This window comes from Scyliorhinus torazame, chromosome 19 (assembly GCF_047496885.1).
Source record: "Scyliorhinus torazame isolate Kashiwa2021f chromosome 19, sScyTor2.1, whole genome shotgun sequence".
NCBI lineage: Eukaryota > Metazoa > Chordata > Chondrichthyes > Carcharhiniformes > Scyliorhinidae > Scyliorhinus > Scyliorhinus torazame.
The window spans coordinates 51,550,424-51,566,315 of NC_092725.1; the positions used below are offsets into that span (position 1 = coordinate 51,550,424).

At 48.2% G+C, this 15,892-nt stretch overlaps 1 protein-coding gene across 11 annotated transcripts in view; it reads right to left on the minus strand.

Moving 5' to 3' along the window:
* The window catches only part of tbxas1 (thromboxane A synthase 1 (platelet)), a 463,069-nt gene that overhangs the window by 77,656 nt on the left and 369,521 nt on the right, over nucleotides 1–15,892 (minus strand). For all 11 annotated transcript variants that reach the window (XM_072484269.1, XM_072484272.1, XM_072484265.1 and 8 more), the window contains one exon: nucleotides 13,989–14,318. In XM_072484269.1, the coding sequence (XP_072340370.1) occupies nucleotides 13,989–14,318 (330 nt within the window). The remainder of the gene's footprint in view (nucleotides 1–13,988; nucleotides 14,319–15,892) is intronic.

Below are 15,892 nucleotides of genomic sequence, written 5' to 3' on the forward strand. Positions count from 1 at the left end.
CCGGGAAGCTAAATGAGCCTCCTGACGCCCTGTCCCACGGCACATGTGCCACCGCACAAGTGGACCGCCTCCGAGCCCTCCACGAGGACCTCTGCCACCCGGGGGTCACTTGCTTTTTCCATTTTGTCAAGACCCGCAACTGCCCTACTCCATCGAGGAGGTCAGGACAGCCACCAGGGACTGCCAAATCTGCGCGGAGTGCAAACCGCACTTCTACCGACCAGAGAAAGCGCATCTGATAAAGGCTTCCCGTCCCTTTGAACGCCTCAGCATGGATTTCAAAGGCCCCCTCCCCTCCACCGACCGCAACACGTACTTCCTGAACATGATTGACGAGTACTCCCGGTTCCCATTCGCCATCCCCTGCCCCTACATGACCACAATCACCGTCATTAAGGCCCTCCATAGCATCTTTGCACTGTTCGGGTTCCCCGCTTACATACATAGTGATAGGGGGTCCTCCTTTATGAGCGACGAACTGCGTCAATTCCTGCTCAGCAAGGGCATCGCCTCAAGCAGGACGACCAGTTACAGCCCCCGGGGTAACGGCCAGGTAGAAAGGGAGAACGGAATGGTCTGGAAGACCGTCCTACTGGCCCTACGGTCCAGGAACCTCCCAGTCTCCCGCTGGCAGGAGGTCCTCCCGGATGCCCTCCACTCCATCCAGTCACTGCTTTGTACGACCACCAACCAGACACCTCATGAACGTCTCCTGGTCTTCCCCAGGAAGTCCTCCTCTGGGACCTCGCTCCCGACCTGGCTGGCAGCACACGGACCCATCCTGCTCCGAAAACACGTGCGGGCGCACAAGTCGGACCTTTTGGTCGAGAGGGTCCATCTGTTCCATGCTAACCCCCAGTACACCTACGTGGCGTACCCGATGGCCGACAAGATATGGTCTCCCTATGAGGCCTGGAGCCCCAGACCCACCCCAGCCACCAGTCCCACCCTCCCCTCCACCGGGGCATCTTACAGGAGGATCGGTCCTTCCGCCGGCCCCGTCTAGGCCACCCCCACCCACCAACGCTCCCGCAGGCGCTCCCTTCCCAGGTCAACCGTTTTCCCCACCAGCGCCGTCTATGGGTGCCGAAGCTGCCATGGTGATCGAAGCCACGCTCCCCGAGTCACAGATGCCCGAGCCTCCGCCGATCACAGAGGACGACCAGGACACCCGATCGACTGATTGCTTCATTTTAAATTGTAAACTGATTGCTCCATTTTAAATTGTAAACTGTAAAAGTAAATCATCAAATGTACATAGCTATCAGAAATGTAAATAGTTACAAAACACTGTACGGAGGTATTATGGTACCTCCATAACTAATTCTACCACGTTGCTATGTTTGTACTATCAGGCCACCACCCCCGCTGGACTCTTTTTTAACAGGGGGTGAATGTGGTATTATAGGTATTACGGTACCTGATAAGCTGGCGCACCATTGGTGGAAACTGTATGCTTTCTATTGGTTAGGATGTATGGTAGCTCCGCCCTGCTGGGCGGGGTATAAGAGCCGTGCCGCCCCTGCAGCCTTCATTCTGTACCTGAGCTGCTGGGGGAAACATCTAACTTATTAAAGCCTTCAGTTGGACTACAACCTTGCTTTAGTGGCCATTGATCGTGCATCACCCATTAATCCCTACTCTTTGTTTCCTCTCCGCCAACTAGTTTTCTAGTCACCTTAATACATTTTCCCCAATCCCATGAGCTTTAATTTTTCACAATAATCTCTTATGCGGGACTTTGTCAAACGCCTTCTGAAAGTCCAAATATACCACATCGACTGGCTCCCCCTTGTCGACTGTACTGGTTACCTCTTCAAAGAATTCCAACAGATTTGTCAAGCATGATTTCCCCTTCATAAATCCATGTGGATTCTGACTGATCCTGCCATTGCTTTCTAAATGTTCCGCTATAAAGTCCTTGATAATGGACAAGCATTTTCCCCACTACCGATGTTAGGCTTACTGGTCTATAATTCCCTGCTTTCTCTCTACCTCCCTTTTTGAATATCGGAGTGACGTGAGCTACCCTCCAATCTGCAGAGACAGTTCCAGAGTCTATAGAAACCCGGAAGATGGGGCCCACCAATCCGCGGGCCGGCCTGTGCCGTGGGGGCACTCTATTCCTTCCGCACTGGAGGCTGTGGTCATCCCGATGCGGAAGTGACTCCATGTGCGCATGCGCGGGGATGACGTCAGCAGACGCTGACGCTCCCGCGCATGCGCGGACCCGCGCCGGCCGGCGGAGTCCCTTCGGCCCAGGCTGGCGCGGCACCAAAGGCCGTCCACGCCTGCTGGCAGGGCACAAAACGCTCCGGCGCCGGCCTAGCCCCTGAAGGTGTGGAGGACTCCGCACCTTTGGGGTGGCCCGACGCTGGCGTGGTTCCCGCCACTCCACTGCGCCGTTTCTGCCCGCCCCGCCGATTCCTGGAGAATCCCGCCCCTCATCTGCCATTTCTCTGACCAAGACTCCAATCAGTTTATATCCTGCTGTATTCTCTGATAATCTTCTTCACTATCCACAACGCCACCAATTTTTGTGTCGTCTGCGAACTTACTAATCAGACCAGATACATTTTCTTCCAAATCATTTATATACACCACAAACAACAAAGGCCCCAGAACAGGTCCCTGTGGAACACCGCTAGTCACAGCCTTCCATTCAGAAAAGCACGCATCTACTGCTACCCTCTGTGCTCAAGCCAGTTCTGTATCCAACTTGCCAGCTCTCCTCTGATCCCATGGGACTTCACCTTTTGTACAAGCCTTTGTAAAGGCTTTACTGAAATCCATGTACACAACATCTACTGCCTTTCCCTCATCTATCATCTTTGTCACTTCCTCGAAAAACTCAATCAAATTAGTGAGACACGACCTCACCTTCATAAAACTATGCTGTCCATCACTAATACATCCATTTGTTTCCAAATGTGAGTAAATCCTACCTCTAAGAATCTTTTCCAATAATTTCTCTACCACTGACAAAAGGCTCACCGGCCTATAATTTCCTGAATTATCCCTTCTTAAACAATGGAACAACATTGGCTACTCTTCAGTCCTCTGGAACTTCACCTGTAGCCAATGAGGATACACAGATTACAGTCAAGGCCCCAGCAATTTCCTACCTTGCCCCCCGCGGTATTCTGGGGTAGGTCCCATCAGACCCAGGGGACTTATCCACTTTAATGCTTTTTAATATGCCCAACACCTCCTCTTTATTAATATAATATAATATAATATAATCGCTTATTGTCACAAGTAGGCTTTAATGAAGTAACTGTGAAAAGCCCCTAGTCGCCACATTCCGGCGCCTGTTCAGGGAGGCTGGAACGGGAATCGAACCGCGCTGCTGGTCTTGTTCTGCATTACAAGCCAGCTGTCTTGGCCCACTGTGCTAAATCATATCAACATGACTCAGAATATCTACACACTCTACCCTATACTCCTCATCCACCAAATCCTTCTCTTTGGTGAATACTGAGGCAAAGTATTCATTTAGTATCTCTCCCATTTCCTCTGGTTCCATACATAGATTCCCTCCAATGTCCTTGAATGGACCAACTCTTTCTCTGGCTACCCTCTTGCTCTTTACGTAGGTATAAAACACCGTAGGATTTTCCTTAATCCTGTTTGCCAACAACATTTCATGACCTGTTTTAGCCTTCCTAACTCCTACCTTAAGTTCTTTCCGATTTGCTTTATATTCTTCAAGGACTTCATCGTTCCTGAGCCTTTTAGCCCTTACGAATGCTTCCTTTTTATTTGACAAGGTTCATAATATCCCTCATTATCCAGGGTTCCCTATACTAGCTATCCTTACCTTTCATCCTCACAGGTACATGCCAGTCTTGAATTCTAATCAACTGACATCTGAAAGCCACCCATATGCCGGATGTTGATTTTCCCTCAAACAGCCTCGCCCAGTCAACACTCCAGATCCTGCCTAATGCTGTGTTTTGGATTGGATTTGTTTATTGTCACGTGTACCGAGATACAGTGAAAAGTATTTTTCTGCAAGCAGCTCAACAAACAGATCATTAAGTACATGAAAAGAAAGTTAAAGCCAGAATCAAAGCAGCTATAATATTGCTGAATAGCAAAGCAGATCCCCAGGGCCATTTGGTTTACTCCTGCTCCTATTTTTCTGGTCTTATGATTAACACAAATCCTTGTAATAATGTTTAGTAGTGTCGCAAGTAGGCTTACAGTATCACTGCAATGAAGTTACTGTGAAAATCCCCTAGTCGCCACACTCCGGCGGCTGTTTGGGTACACTGAGGGAGAATTCAGAATGTCCAATTCACCGAACAAGCACGACTTACGGGACTTATGGGAGGAAAGTGGAGCACCCGGACGAAACCCACGCAGACAGTGACCCAAGCCGGGAATCGAACCGGGTCCCTGGCACTGTGAAGCAACAGTGCTAATCACTGTGCTACCGTGCCACCCTTGTGCCATACCATTTATCACATCCTGCCAATTTAACTGCCTATCTATTATCCCTGCTCACTGTCTCCTGCCGCTTGGCCAATTTCCTAACCTGGTCAATAGATTGCCTTCAATTCTATGAGCTTCAATTTTAGTTATCAGTCTTTTATGAGAAACATTATCCAATGCCTTTTCGAAGTTCATATAAATAATATGCATCAACATTTCCCTGACCACTACTTCAGTCACATCCTGAAAAACTTTGATCAGATACATCAGGTATGACCTACCCTTTACAAATCCATATCAGTTCTCTCTGATCAGCCGAAGGTATTCAAGGTGTTCAGTCACCCTCGGCGGGATTCTCCGATCGCTGACTCCGAAATCGCGTTCGCCAATCGGCCGGAGAATCCACGTTTACGCTGGAATCGGGGGTGCACCTTTTTTGCGATGCTATCCCCCCCACCAGATGGAGGATTGGTGCTGGGGCGGCGCCGACTTTCTGGTCGTAAGACCAGACAGATCCTGCGGACATAGCCGCAGGATCGGAGAATCCAGCCCCCTATCCTTAATTATAGACACTAGCATTTTTCAGAAAACAGACGTTGGCCTAACGGTCTATAATTGTCTTATTTCCCTCTCTCACCTTTCTTCAACACTTTTCTGACACGTGCAATTTCTAGTCTAAAGAAACAGTTCCAGAATCAAGCGAATTTTGGAAGATTATAGTTAGAGCATCTGTAATATTCTCACCTACTTCTTTCAAACCTCTAGGATGGAAACTATCCGATCCTGGCGATTTGACGTTCTTTCATGCCATCAATTTCTCCAGGCGGCACGATGGCTCAGTGGTTAGTACTGCTGCCTCATGGCGCCAAGGACATGGGTTCGGTCCCAGCCCCGGGTGAGTTTCCGTGTGGAGTTTGCATATTCTCCCCATGTCTGCGTGGGTCTCATCCCCACAACCCAAAAAGAGGTGCAGGGTAGGTGGATTGGCCACGTTAAATTCCCCTTAATTTAAAATCAACATTTCTCCATCACTGTTATCTTGCATATGTTAGTTTTGTTGCGTACCTGTTTCTCATCTCAATTATTGTTTCCATGGTGTAGCCAGTTAAAATGGCTAACTCCCGATTAGAATGGCCAAACCCCGATTTAAAATGGCAAACGGAAGAGGGAGGCTGATGGGAAAATCAGCCAACAGGACTCAAACAGGCAGCTGCAGGTAAAACTGTGTATTCGCCTCTGGGGAGGCCAGACAGAATCGATACCTGCAGCCATCAACATAACAACACACCAGCCATCTGAATATAAATTAGCAATCCCCGGGAACAATGTGCAACAAATTAGACACACAAAGCCAACCCAGACTTTTCGGCGCCAGCTGGAGCCTACACAAAGAGAGGTGAATGACCACCCCAAAACCGCCCATCGATCAAGGAATCGCTCCAGCATTGGAGAATTTCGAACCAAGTGGAAGTCCTTTGGAACCAGGTACAGGATCCGCCCCGAAAGGCGGGAAGAGCCTGGGGACTATAAGAATAGAGTCCAAGTTCAAATCGACCTTTCTTCTACTCTCTCCATCCTTCAAGGCCCTTCTGCTGACCTTCTGCAACAGCCGCTAAAATCGTAAGTCTTACTTCAACGCTCGCTACGAGATAGGCGCTCCTGGCTATCGACCTGTACCAGCTTTGAATCCCGCAGGCTCAGAACCCATATGAAAGGCCATTCGTTTCCCTGACCTGGTGGGCCATTTCCAAAGTTAAGTATTGGCCTGTTAGTTGTAGGAAGTAGCTTAGAAGTAGAATTAATGTATAAGTATTGATTACTGTATATAATAAATGTGTGTTGATTTAACTCTTACTAAGCGGTGTGTTGGATTATTGATCATTACTTGGACTTGAACCACGTGGCGGTATCAGAAAGATACCTGGCGACTCAAGAGCAAAGGTGATAGAACAAGAGCAATTAAACTAAGGCTAAAACGAGCAACATTGGGATACATGCTGGCCTCTTCCCCTACATAGTACTGATGCAAAGCCCTGCCCTCTCTACATTTGCCCTACCCAGCTGCATTCAGAATGTCCACGAGTCATTATTTTAATTGAGAACATCAGCATTATCAGTTTTCAAGGAACTAGCATTACCTCTGATCATCATCTTTTTCCGAATATAATAGTTAAAATATCTTGTGTTGATTTTGGATATCACGCGAGTTTTCTTTCATACTCCCATTTTGTAGCTATTTCGATCTGCTTTTGTCACCTTTCACTGCTTGTTGTCTCTGTCCCTTTCACCAGGATCTCAGCCTTTTTGTTTACCATTTTGTATTCTTTTTCTTTTAATTTTATGTTGCCTCTTAACTCTTTAGTTGTCTATGGCTGTCTTTTTTGATAAGTACAACTCTTTTCCTTCAGGGGCATTCTTTTTTTCATACCCACACTGATTTTCTAACATTTTGATTACGGCATTAACAGATTTGCCTGGACTGTGGACAGTCTGGCTCATTCCATTGAAGTCAGCCTTAACTATGTCCAAAATCTTTCCTCACTTTCAAACACCATGTCGAGCTTACTCACATTATGATCGTTATTAGACTAATGTTCATACACCATTAGGGTGTTAACTAAACCTGGCTCATTAGCCATTACTGCATCTAATACTGCTACATCTTGTTGGTTCTCGGAAATATTTCAGCAGGCCAGAAGTCCGGAACAAGAAGCCATAAGTAAAAGACAGTCACCAACAGATCAAACAAAGAATTTAAGACCATTCTTTTACAGACGGGAGGGGCAAGACTGTGAATTTGGGGCAGGATTTTCCAGCCCTCCCGTGATATGTTTCCAGCGGCCGAGGTGGCTCGCTGTTGGCTGCCGGCAGGATAGAATCCCTCCAGCACAGAAGGAGGCCATTCGGCCCATCAAGTCTGCACAGATTCTCTGGAAGAGCACCCTACTTAGGCCCATCCCCTGCCTTATCCGCATAACCCCACCTAACCGTTGGACACTAAGGGATAATTTAGCAAAGCCAATCCACCTAACCTGCAATCTTTGGACTGTGGGAGGAAACCCATGCAGACATGGGGAGAATGTGCAAACTCCACAGTCAACCCAAGGCCAGAATTGAACTTAGGTCATCCCCGGCGCTGTGATGCAGCAGTGCTAACCAGACAGTCTTCCGGTCCCGCTGATGAACACCCGTTTTGCACGGCGCGCCCATTCCATCACTGGGGAACCCGCCGAGGGGGATCACCTTCGGCAGGAATGGAAGATCCTGCCCTTAATGACAAATGGGCCACGATTTTACAGGTCCTCAAGAAGCAGCCTGAGGAGGGAGAATAGAAATAAAATGGGTGGGAAATTATGGTGTGGTGTTCTCATCATCTTCCTACCACCGCTGTCATTTTACCAGCAGTAGGAAAAAGTCGTAGGCGGCCCTCCTACTCAGAGGTTAATTGAGGGCCATAACTGCTAATTAAGGGTTAGTGAAGGGCCTCTTCCTGCCGTTTGATTTGATTTAATTTAATTTATTGTCACATGTACCGGAGTACCGTGAAAAGTATTTTTCTGCAGTCAAGGGAACGTACACAGTACATACATATTAGACAAAAAAGAATAATCGACAGAGTACATTGACAACTGGTACATCGACAAACAGTGATTGGTTACAGTGCGGAACAAGTGGTCAAACAAAGCAAATACATGAGCAAGAGCAGCATAAGACGTCATGAATAGTGCTCTTACAGGGAACAGATCAGTCCGAGGGGGAGTCGTTGAGGAGTCTTGTAGCTGTGGGGAAGAAGCTGTTCCTATGTCTGGATGTGCGGGTCTTCAGACTTCTGTATCTTCTGCCTGTTGGAAGGGTCTGGAAGAAGGCAATGCCTTGGTGGGAGGGGTCTCTGATATTGCTGTCTGCCTTCCTGAGGCAGCCTCGGGAGGTGTATACAGAATCAATGTGCGGGTGGCAAGCTTGTGTGATGCGTTGTGCTGAATTTACCACTCTGCAGTTTCCTGCGATCTTGGGCCGAGCAGTTGCCATACCACGCTGTGATGCAGCTGGATAGGATGCTCCCTATGGCACATCTGTAGACGTTTGTGAGAGTCGGTGCAGACATGCCAAATTTCTTTAGCTTCTACAGGAAGTAGAGACGTTGTTTGGCTTTCTTGACTGTTGCATCAATGTGAGTGGACCAGGACAGACTGTTGATGATGGTGACCCCCCAGGAACTTAAAGCTATCAACCATCTCCACTTCGGAGCCATTGATGCAGACGGGGGTGCGTGTCGTGCTACGCTTCCTGAAGTCGATGATCAGTTCCTTGGTCTTTCCGACATTTAGAGAGAGGTTGTTTTCTGTAGTCTGATTAGTCGTTGTTTGAGATACGATCGACCACAGTCGTATCATTCGCAAACTTATAGATTGAGTTGGAGTTAAATCTTGCCACACAGTCATGTGTGAATAGGGAGTACAGTAGAGGACTGAGCACACATCCTTGCAGGGCCCCGGTGTTGAGGACTATTGTGGAGAAGGTGCTGTTGCCTATCCTGACAGATTGCGGTCTGTTGGTGAGGAAGTCAAGGATCCAGCGGCACATGAAGGGGTCAAGTCCAAGATTGCAGAGTTTGGTTATAAGTCTTGTCGGGATAATGGTGTTGAAGGCGGAGCTGTAGTCTATGAACAGTAGTCTCACGTAGGTTTCCTTGTAATCGAGGTGTTCGAGAGTTGATTATAGAGCCAGGGAGATAGCATCTGATGTGGTGATAGGCGAACTGCAACGGATCGGGACCGTCTGGGAGGCTGGCAGTGATCCGGCTCATGACTAGCCGCTTGAAGCATTTCATAACAGATGTCATCTCTGGCATTTTACCAGTGGCAGGTGGGCCATCTGTTACATGGGGTGAAATAGGTGGCTTCCTTGCAGGCTCAGGGTGGTGGGCCATCTGATTGGTCACCTTGTAGCCCATGGTGGTTAGCTTTTGGTAGTGGGATTTCAACCTTTAAGGAGACAGGAGTCCTGATGGCTATTGTCTGATGGGCATAAAACAGACAACGTGGAGTTGTGCCCATCTCTCTGGCCCGTGGACAAGGCCAGTGCTGCACCGTAAAATCCTGGCTATGCAGTGGAGTTAGTGTTCACATATATAAGGAAAGACCTGATAAATACTTGAGAGAAAAGAGATTGAAGGGATACAAGGGCAAGTGGGAAGAGTTAAATAGACTGGGAGGAGGCTCCTGGAGAATACAAACACTGGTATAGGCTAATTAGGATAAGTGGCCTGTTTTTATGCCCCAGTTTTTGTTTAAAGCTCATTCACTCACTTGGTGACCAGCTGGGAGAATAATTGCATTCTCAGATTGGAATTCTCAACTTCTCTGACAAACATTTTGCAATTGCCACGTTAGTTCTGTCGGCTGAAACTGATGAATTAATTACCTGAGGTGTTTCCATCCTCCCCCCTCCTTTGTATGCAACAGCCGGTTGTTGCAGCTTTCCCGCGCGTTGGGCAGTATCATTCATGCTTCAGTCACCAGTGCCCTAACTTCAGGTTGGACTTAATTGTGGATCCCTCAACATGTGTCATGGGAGTTGGTTTATTTCTGGCAGCTGCTGTGGAAAACAACAAACTCTGCAGCGGATAGGTGCAGCAGCTATTTTTAACAAGTGGTACAAGCGTTTGCAGATACAATGAGAGGAGAGTGAGTTTGGTGATTACAGACTCCAACTTCCCAAACACCTTTGCTGCAGTTTACCAAGCCTTCATCCCACAGCACCCCCTTCAATTCCCCCCCCCCCCACCCCATGTGACCCACCCCTATCTCCTTCTGAAGATGTTATGGGGGGGCAAGGTAGCACAGTGGTTAGCACTGTTGCTTCACAGTTCCAGGGTCACAGGTTCGATTCTCAGCTTGGGTCACATTCTGTGCGGAGTCTGCACGTTCTCCCTGCGTCTGCATGGGTTTCCTCCGGGTGCTCCGGTTTCCTCCTACAGTCCAAAGATGTACAGGTTTGGTGGATTGGCCATGCTTATTGCCCTTGGTGTCCAAAAAGGTTCGGTGGAGTTACGGGGATAGGGTGGAGGTGTGGGCTTAAGTAGGGTATTCTTTCCAAGGGCGATGCAGACTCGATGGGCCAAATGGCCTCCTTCTGCAATGTAATTCTATGATTCTATGTTGAGTCTTGTTGGGATCAAGTACAGTTTCTGGTCTTCCTTTGGTATTTCACTCAATTAGTCATTCTTTATGTGTTAGTCTAAATCATGAGCAATTATGGTGTATGACATTCGATGGAAGTGGAATGCCATTAGCACCTAGTCCAATCCTGCCCTCTTTACATTTGCTCTATCTAGCTGCATATTGATCTGTTAATGAGAGCCTGGTAGGGAATGGAGATTAACCATTGATTCACCTCAGGTAATGAATTCATCAGTTTCAGCCTACAAAACTATCATGGAGTGACATTCCAACCACTGCCCCAGGTGAGTCAGGACATCAAATCCATTGCTCGGGGTGTGGCTCAATTGCAAGTTTCCTGCATCAACTCCACTATTAAGGAAAGCTCTCTATGTTAATCTAATCTTCATCTGCTCGGTCATGGAATGATCACAAAAATGTTTCAGGATATACACATCGCTGTCCACACAGGGATCTGCAGGTGAAGGTGTGAATTGGTGCATTTTCATTCCCAACATGTAAGTGACCTATAAAGCTATTTTCCGTTCAGAAGGAAACTGACTCAGATACAATACAACAGTCAATTACTACTGGTCAGAGTTCCGTCAGTTTCTGGGGAATGTCAACATGATCGACATGACAGCTGGGAAATAATGCTTTTACTGAATGGATATTTAGTGGGTGATGAGCCAGGCAGTGCAGATGTCCTCGGAGCCCCTGAGCTCAGGAAAAGGAGGTATCAGCCAGAAAGATTGTTCTGTTGTGATACTGACTGGCCCTTTCTTTGAAATGAGATAGGCGACACTGGGCTTTAATGGTGATAACTGTATCCCTTCTGAATGTTTAATTGGTTAGGTTTGCACATTGAAAATTGGCCACTCAAGTGAGGTATCCAGATCTGCCAGTGTCCTTGGAATAACAGCCAACACCTTCAAAGGAGGAGGGGGGGGGGAGGAAAGAATAGAGGACAACTGATGTCAAAATGAGGGCTTCATTTGCCACATGAAATGAGTCAGTCCCAATTCAGCATTATGTACTTGACCCAAGCAATGCAGCATTATGACAGAGGGTCGTCTTTCTTCAAAACATTGGCATATTGAGTTCTTGTCCATTTGACAGATATTAAAATAAATGAAAAGTTAAAATGCAGCCTGTGCAACTTTAAAAGTGTCAGCTTAATATGATTAAGGGACTCTAGGGTATGCTACTTTGGCAGAGGGAATAGTTGATCTGGAGAGATCTTTTCCAAACAAGTTTCACCAGCTGCCCATGAGCCAGCAATCTGCAATAATACCAGTGAAAAACACACACTCTTTATATTTCTTGTTGCAAGTTCTCTTTGAAGCAGACGATGCTTCTGTTTCAAAAGAGGTTTTAAATTGGATGACTGACTGGGAGCGGGTAGGTGTTATGAAGCATTACTTCCAGTAGAGTCGTCTACAGCACAGAAGGTAGCCATTCAGCCCATCAAGTCTATGCCAATGATTACCATTTATGGTTTGTTATTTAGTGCGACTTCATTTGACCAAGGACATAATGGTCAAATTAAATTCTATTCTATTTAAGACATCCTTTTGTTTTGCATGCAATACAGGCTATTTGTTTTATGATGCACTGATGCATTCGGAAATCTGGGGATGGGGAGATTCAAAGGGATTTTTAAGAAGGAAAGTGGGAATAAACCTGTCCCTTTTTGATAGCTCAATCTCCAGTTATGTCCTTTGCTGTGATCTCTCACAATATAAAAACAAATTGCATTTATATTGCGCATCTAATGAAAGAAAACATTTGAAGGTTCTTCACAGGAGTGAGGCATTAAGAAGGCGTGACTAAAATCTTGGTTAAAGAGATAGTTTCTAAGGAGGGTATTGGGGAATGATGTTAAATGGCAGAAAGGTTTAAGAGAGAGAATTCCAGGATTTGGAGCGTAGACACTCACCAATGAGGGGCAAAAGGATTGTGGAATTCAAAAGGGGCACTGAACCAAGAGGCATTAATAGCTGCCACCAAACATTAATACAAGGAGAGTCTGTTGAATTAGCCTGAATTGAAAAGAACATCCATGTCAAAGAAAGAACAAAGAACAATACAGCACAGGAACAGGCCCTTCGGCCTTACAAGCCTGCGCTAATCACGTGTCCTATCTCGACCAAATGCCTGTATCCTTCTATACCCCGTCTGTTCATGTGTCTATCCAGATAAGCCTTAAAGGCCGCTAACGTATCTGCCTCAACCACCTCACTTAGAACATAGAACATACAGTGCAGAAGGAGGTCATTCGGCCCATCGAGTCTGCACCGACCCACTTAAGCCTTCACCCTATCCCCATAAACCAATAACCCCTCCTAACCTTTTTGGACACGAAGGGCAATTCAGCATGTCCAATCCACCCAACCTGCACGCTTTTGGACTGTGGGAGGAAACCGGAGCACCCAGAGGAAACCAACCCAGACACGGGGAGAAAGTATTCTCTGACAATCTTCATCCTATCCGCAACTTCTGCAATCTTAGTGTCATCCGCACACTTACTAATCAGATCAAAAGAATGTATGACAGTCAGTCATTGGAGGATATAAAGTGTCTCATCCTGGAAGATGGAATATTTACATCCAATTTGTAGACTAAAACAGAACTAACTTCCAATATGGAAGCTCCAAAACTCCAAGGTCTTGGGGCTCCAACTGAGCACAAGGTATAGGCCGACACTCCAGTGCTGCACTGTCGAAGGTGCATTAATCCAAGTCCTCATCTGCTCTTTTGGGTGGGTGCAAAAGATCCCCCGGCATAAAATGTAGACATTGGAAAAATCATCCAGGATGAACTAAATATAGATTTCATGGATTTCATAGAATTTACAGTGCAGTAGGAGGCCATTCGGCCCATCGAGTCTGCACCGGCTCTTGGAAAGAGCACCCTATCCGAGGTCCACACCTCTACCCTATCCCCATAACCCAGTAACCCCACCCAACACTACTGGCAATTTTGGACACTAAGGGCAATTTATCATGGCCAATCCACCTAACCTGCACATCTTTGGACTGTGGGAGGAAACCGGAGCACCCGGAGGAAACCCACGCACACACGGGGAGGATGTGCAGACTCCGCACAGACAGTGACCCAAGCCGGAATCGAACCTGGGACCCTGGAGCTGTGAAGCAATTGTGCTATCCACAATAGATTGGCATAAAAACATAGTAAAATGTCTTGAGGTGTTTCACAGGAACACAATGAGACAATTTGTGACACTTTAAAGGAGGCAAGAGTCAGAGAGGTGGAAAGATTTGGGGAGGGAATTCCTGGGTTCAGGGCCTAGGCAGCTGAACGCACCGTCAACACCGGTGGGGATCTGAAATAGCTTAAGGGCAGACTGAAACGTCAAACATAACTTACGTGAGACTCAAAGAATTCATCCACTTCCTTCAGCAGCAACTCCTGGCTCTCAGGATGGGTAGCAAGCAAGAAAGAGGTGAAGGCCAAAGTGCTGCTGGTGGTTTCATATCCTGCCGCAAAGAAAATGAACGCCTGCCCTACAATTTTATCCAGGGTAAGGATCCTCTTCTGGACTTTGGGTGGATTTTCTGTGGCCGTGTGATTTGCCTTCTGCGTCGCGGGTGACTCCTCAATTTGACCGTTGGAATTGGCAATGTCGAACTTCTCCACTGGGGTGAATTCGGTGGATATCCGAGCATCGAGCATGAGCTGCAGGAAATCTCTGCGCCTCTGTAAAACACAAGTGCCGATTCATTAACACTACTGCACATCTCATGCACTGCAATGTTTTGAGCTACCTCTTTGTGAAGGATGTTGATGCATTTGGATAAACAGATCTGCACTGGGTACAAGGCTTGAAATATTGGAAATACACAGCAGACCCATGAGTATCTGTGAAGGAACAAATCAGGTTAATGTTTCAGAAGAGGAGATCTGATCAACTTAAACACCGGCATGGACTAGTTGGGTTGAATGGCCTGATGCTGTGCTGTAAAATAAATGGGCAATCATTCACCGTTGGCGGACGCTGAAATCGCGAAATGCAATTGGGCGGAGAATAGCCTCTGACGGCAAAATCGCGGTAGGCGCCAGTTTGACCCCAAATCGGGATCCTCTGGCACCCCGAAAATGGCATAAATGCGTCGCTCGCCATGGTTAAACACCGTTGGCATATCATTAGCAGGCCTGATCTTTTATTCTCTGGGGCCTCCGCGAGTCACCGTCTCCAATGGGCAGAGTTCCCGACGACGCGGTTCACTTGTGGTCTCAGGCAGCCACCGCCATTATGGCGGCCATCTTGCTGCGCACCCACTGACCGCCCACCTTTGCTCCTGATTCTACACAGTGACACCGGCCGTTAGGGTACGCCCACCCCCCAAACCGCACCCCACCCCTGCTGCCAGAGCGCACCCACCCCCTCATGGCCCCAAATACCCCGTCCAACCACCCACCAGCAGAGCACCCAGGGCCACACACACGGCAGCTTCCAGTGAGGGCAGTGCCAGCCAATGGTATCACTGGCATCAGGGACGGGCGTTAGGACCAGGGGCCCCCACGGTGCCGGACACCCAACGGGACAGGGGTGAGGGTATGGGGAGGGGGGGGGGGGGGTGGACATGATGAGCAGGAGCCCGCAGTGCCAACCGGTGTCACCGGGTAGCCCAGGGAACCTGGTTGGGCACGGGAGTATGCATCAGGCTAACATGTTGGCCTTTCACCAACTGCAGACAATGGGATTGGAGTTCGACCAGCAATGGTGGCCGCCCTGGTGGTCGTTGCAGCTCTGCGAGATGCCCTGCGGCTATATGAGCAGGAGCCACTCGAAGTGGAGGCAGAGGCTGCAGTAGCAGAGCAGGCAGCAGCAGAGCGGGCAGCAGCAAAACAGGCTGCAGAGGGGCAGGTGGCCGCCGCACAGGCCAAGGAAGAGGAGGTGCCGCCTGATGCCTCGTGTGTACCGGCAGCGCCTGTCATTCGAGGACCTGCCGGACCGGACAGGTCGTCGGGAGACTCCAGCTGAGCAGAGAGACAGTGCAACACATCTGCCAGATGATGGTACAGCTGGCACCGCAGGGGTATGGGGGAGGACACCTCAAGGTGATGGTCGTTCTGAACCTCTACGCGATGGAGTCCTTGCCGTCGCCGAGTGGCCTGTCTGGGATCTCACAGAGCTCGGTGCACAGGTGCATCCGCGCTGTCACAGAGGCCCTAAATGCCCAGGCGGATCAATACATCCATTTCGATGTGGATTGAGCCCGGATACCCCGGCAGCGATGCCGGCCTGCTGCATCTTCCACAGCATCACA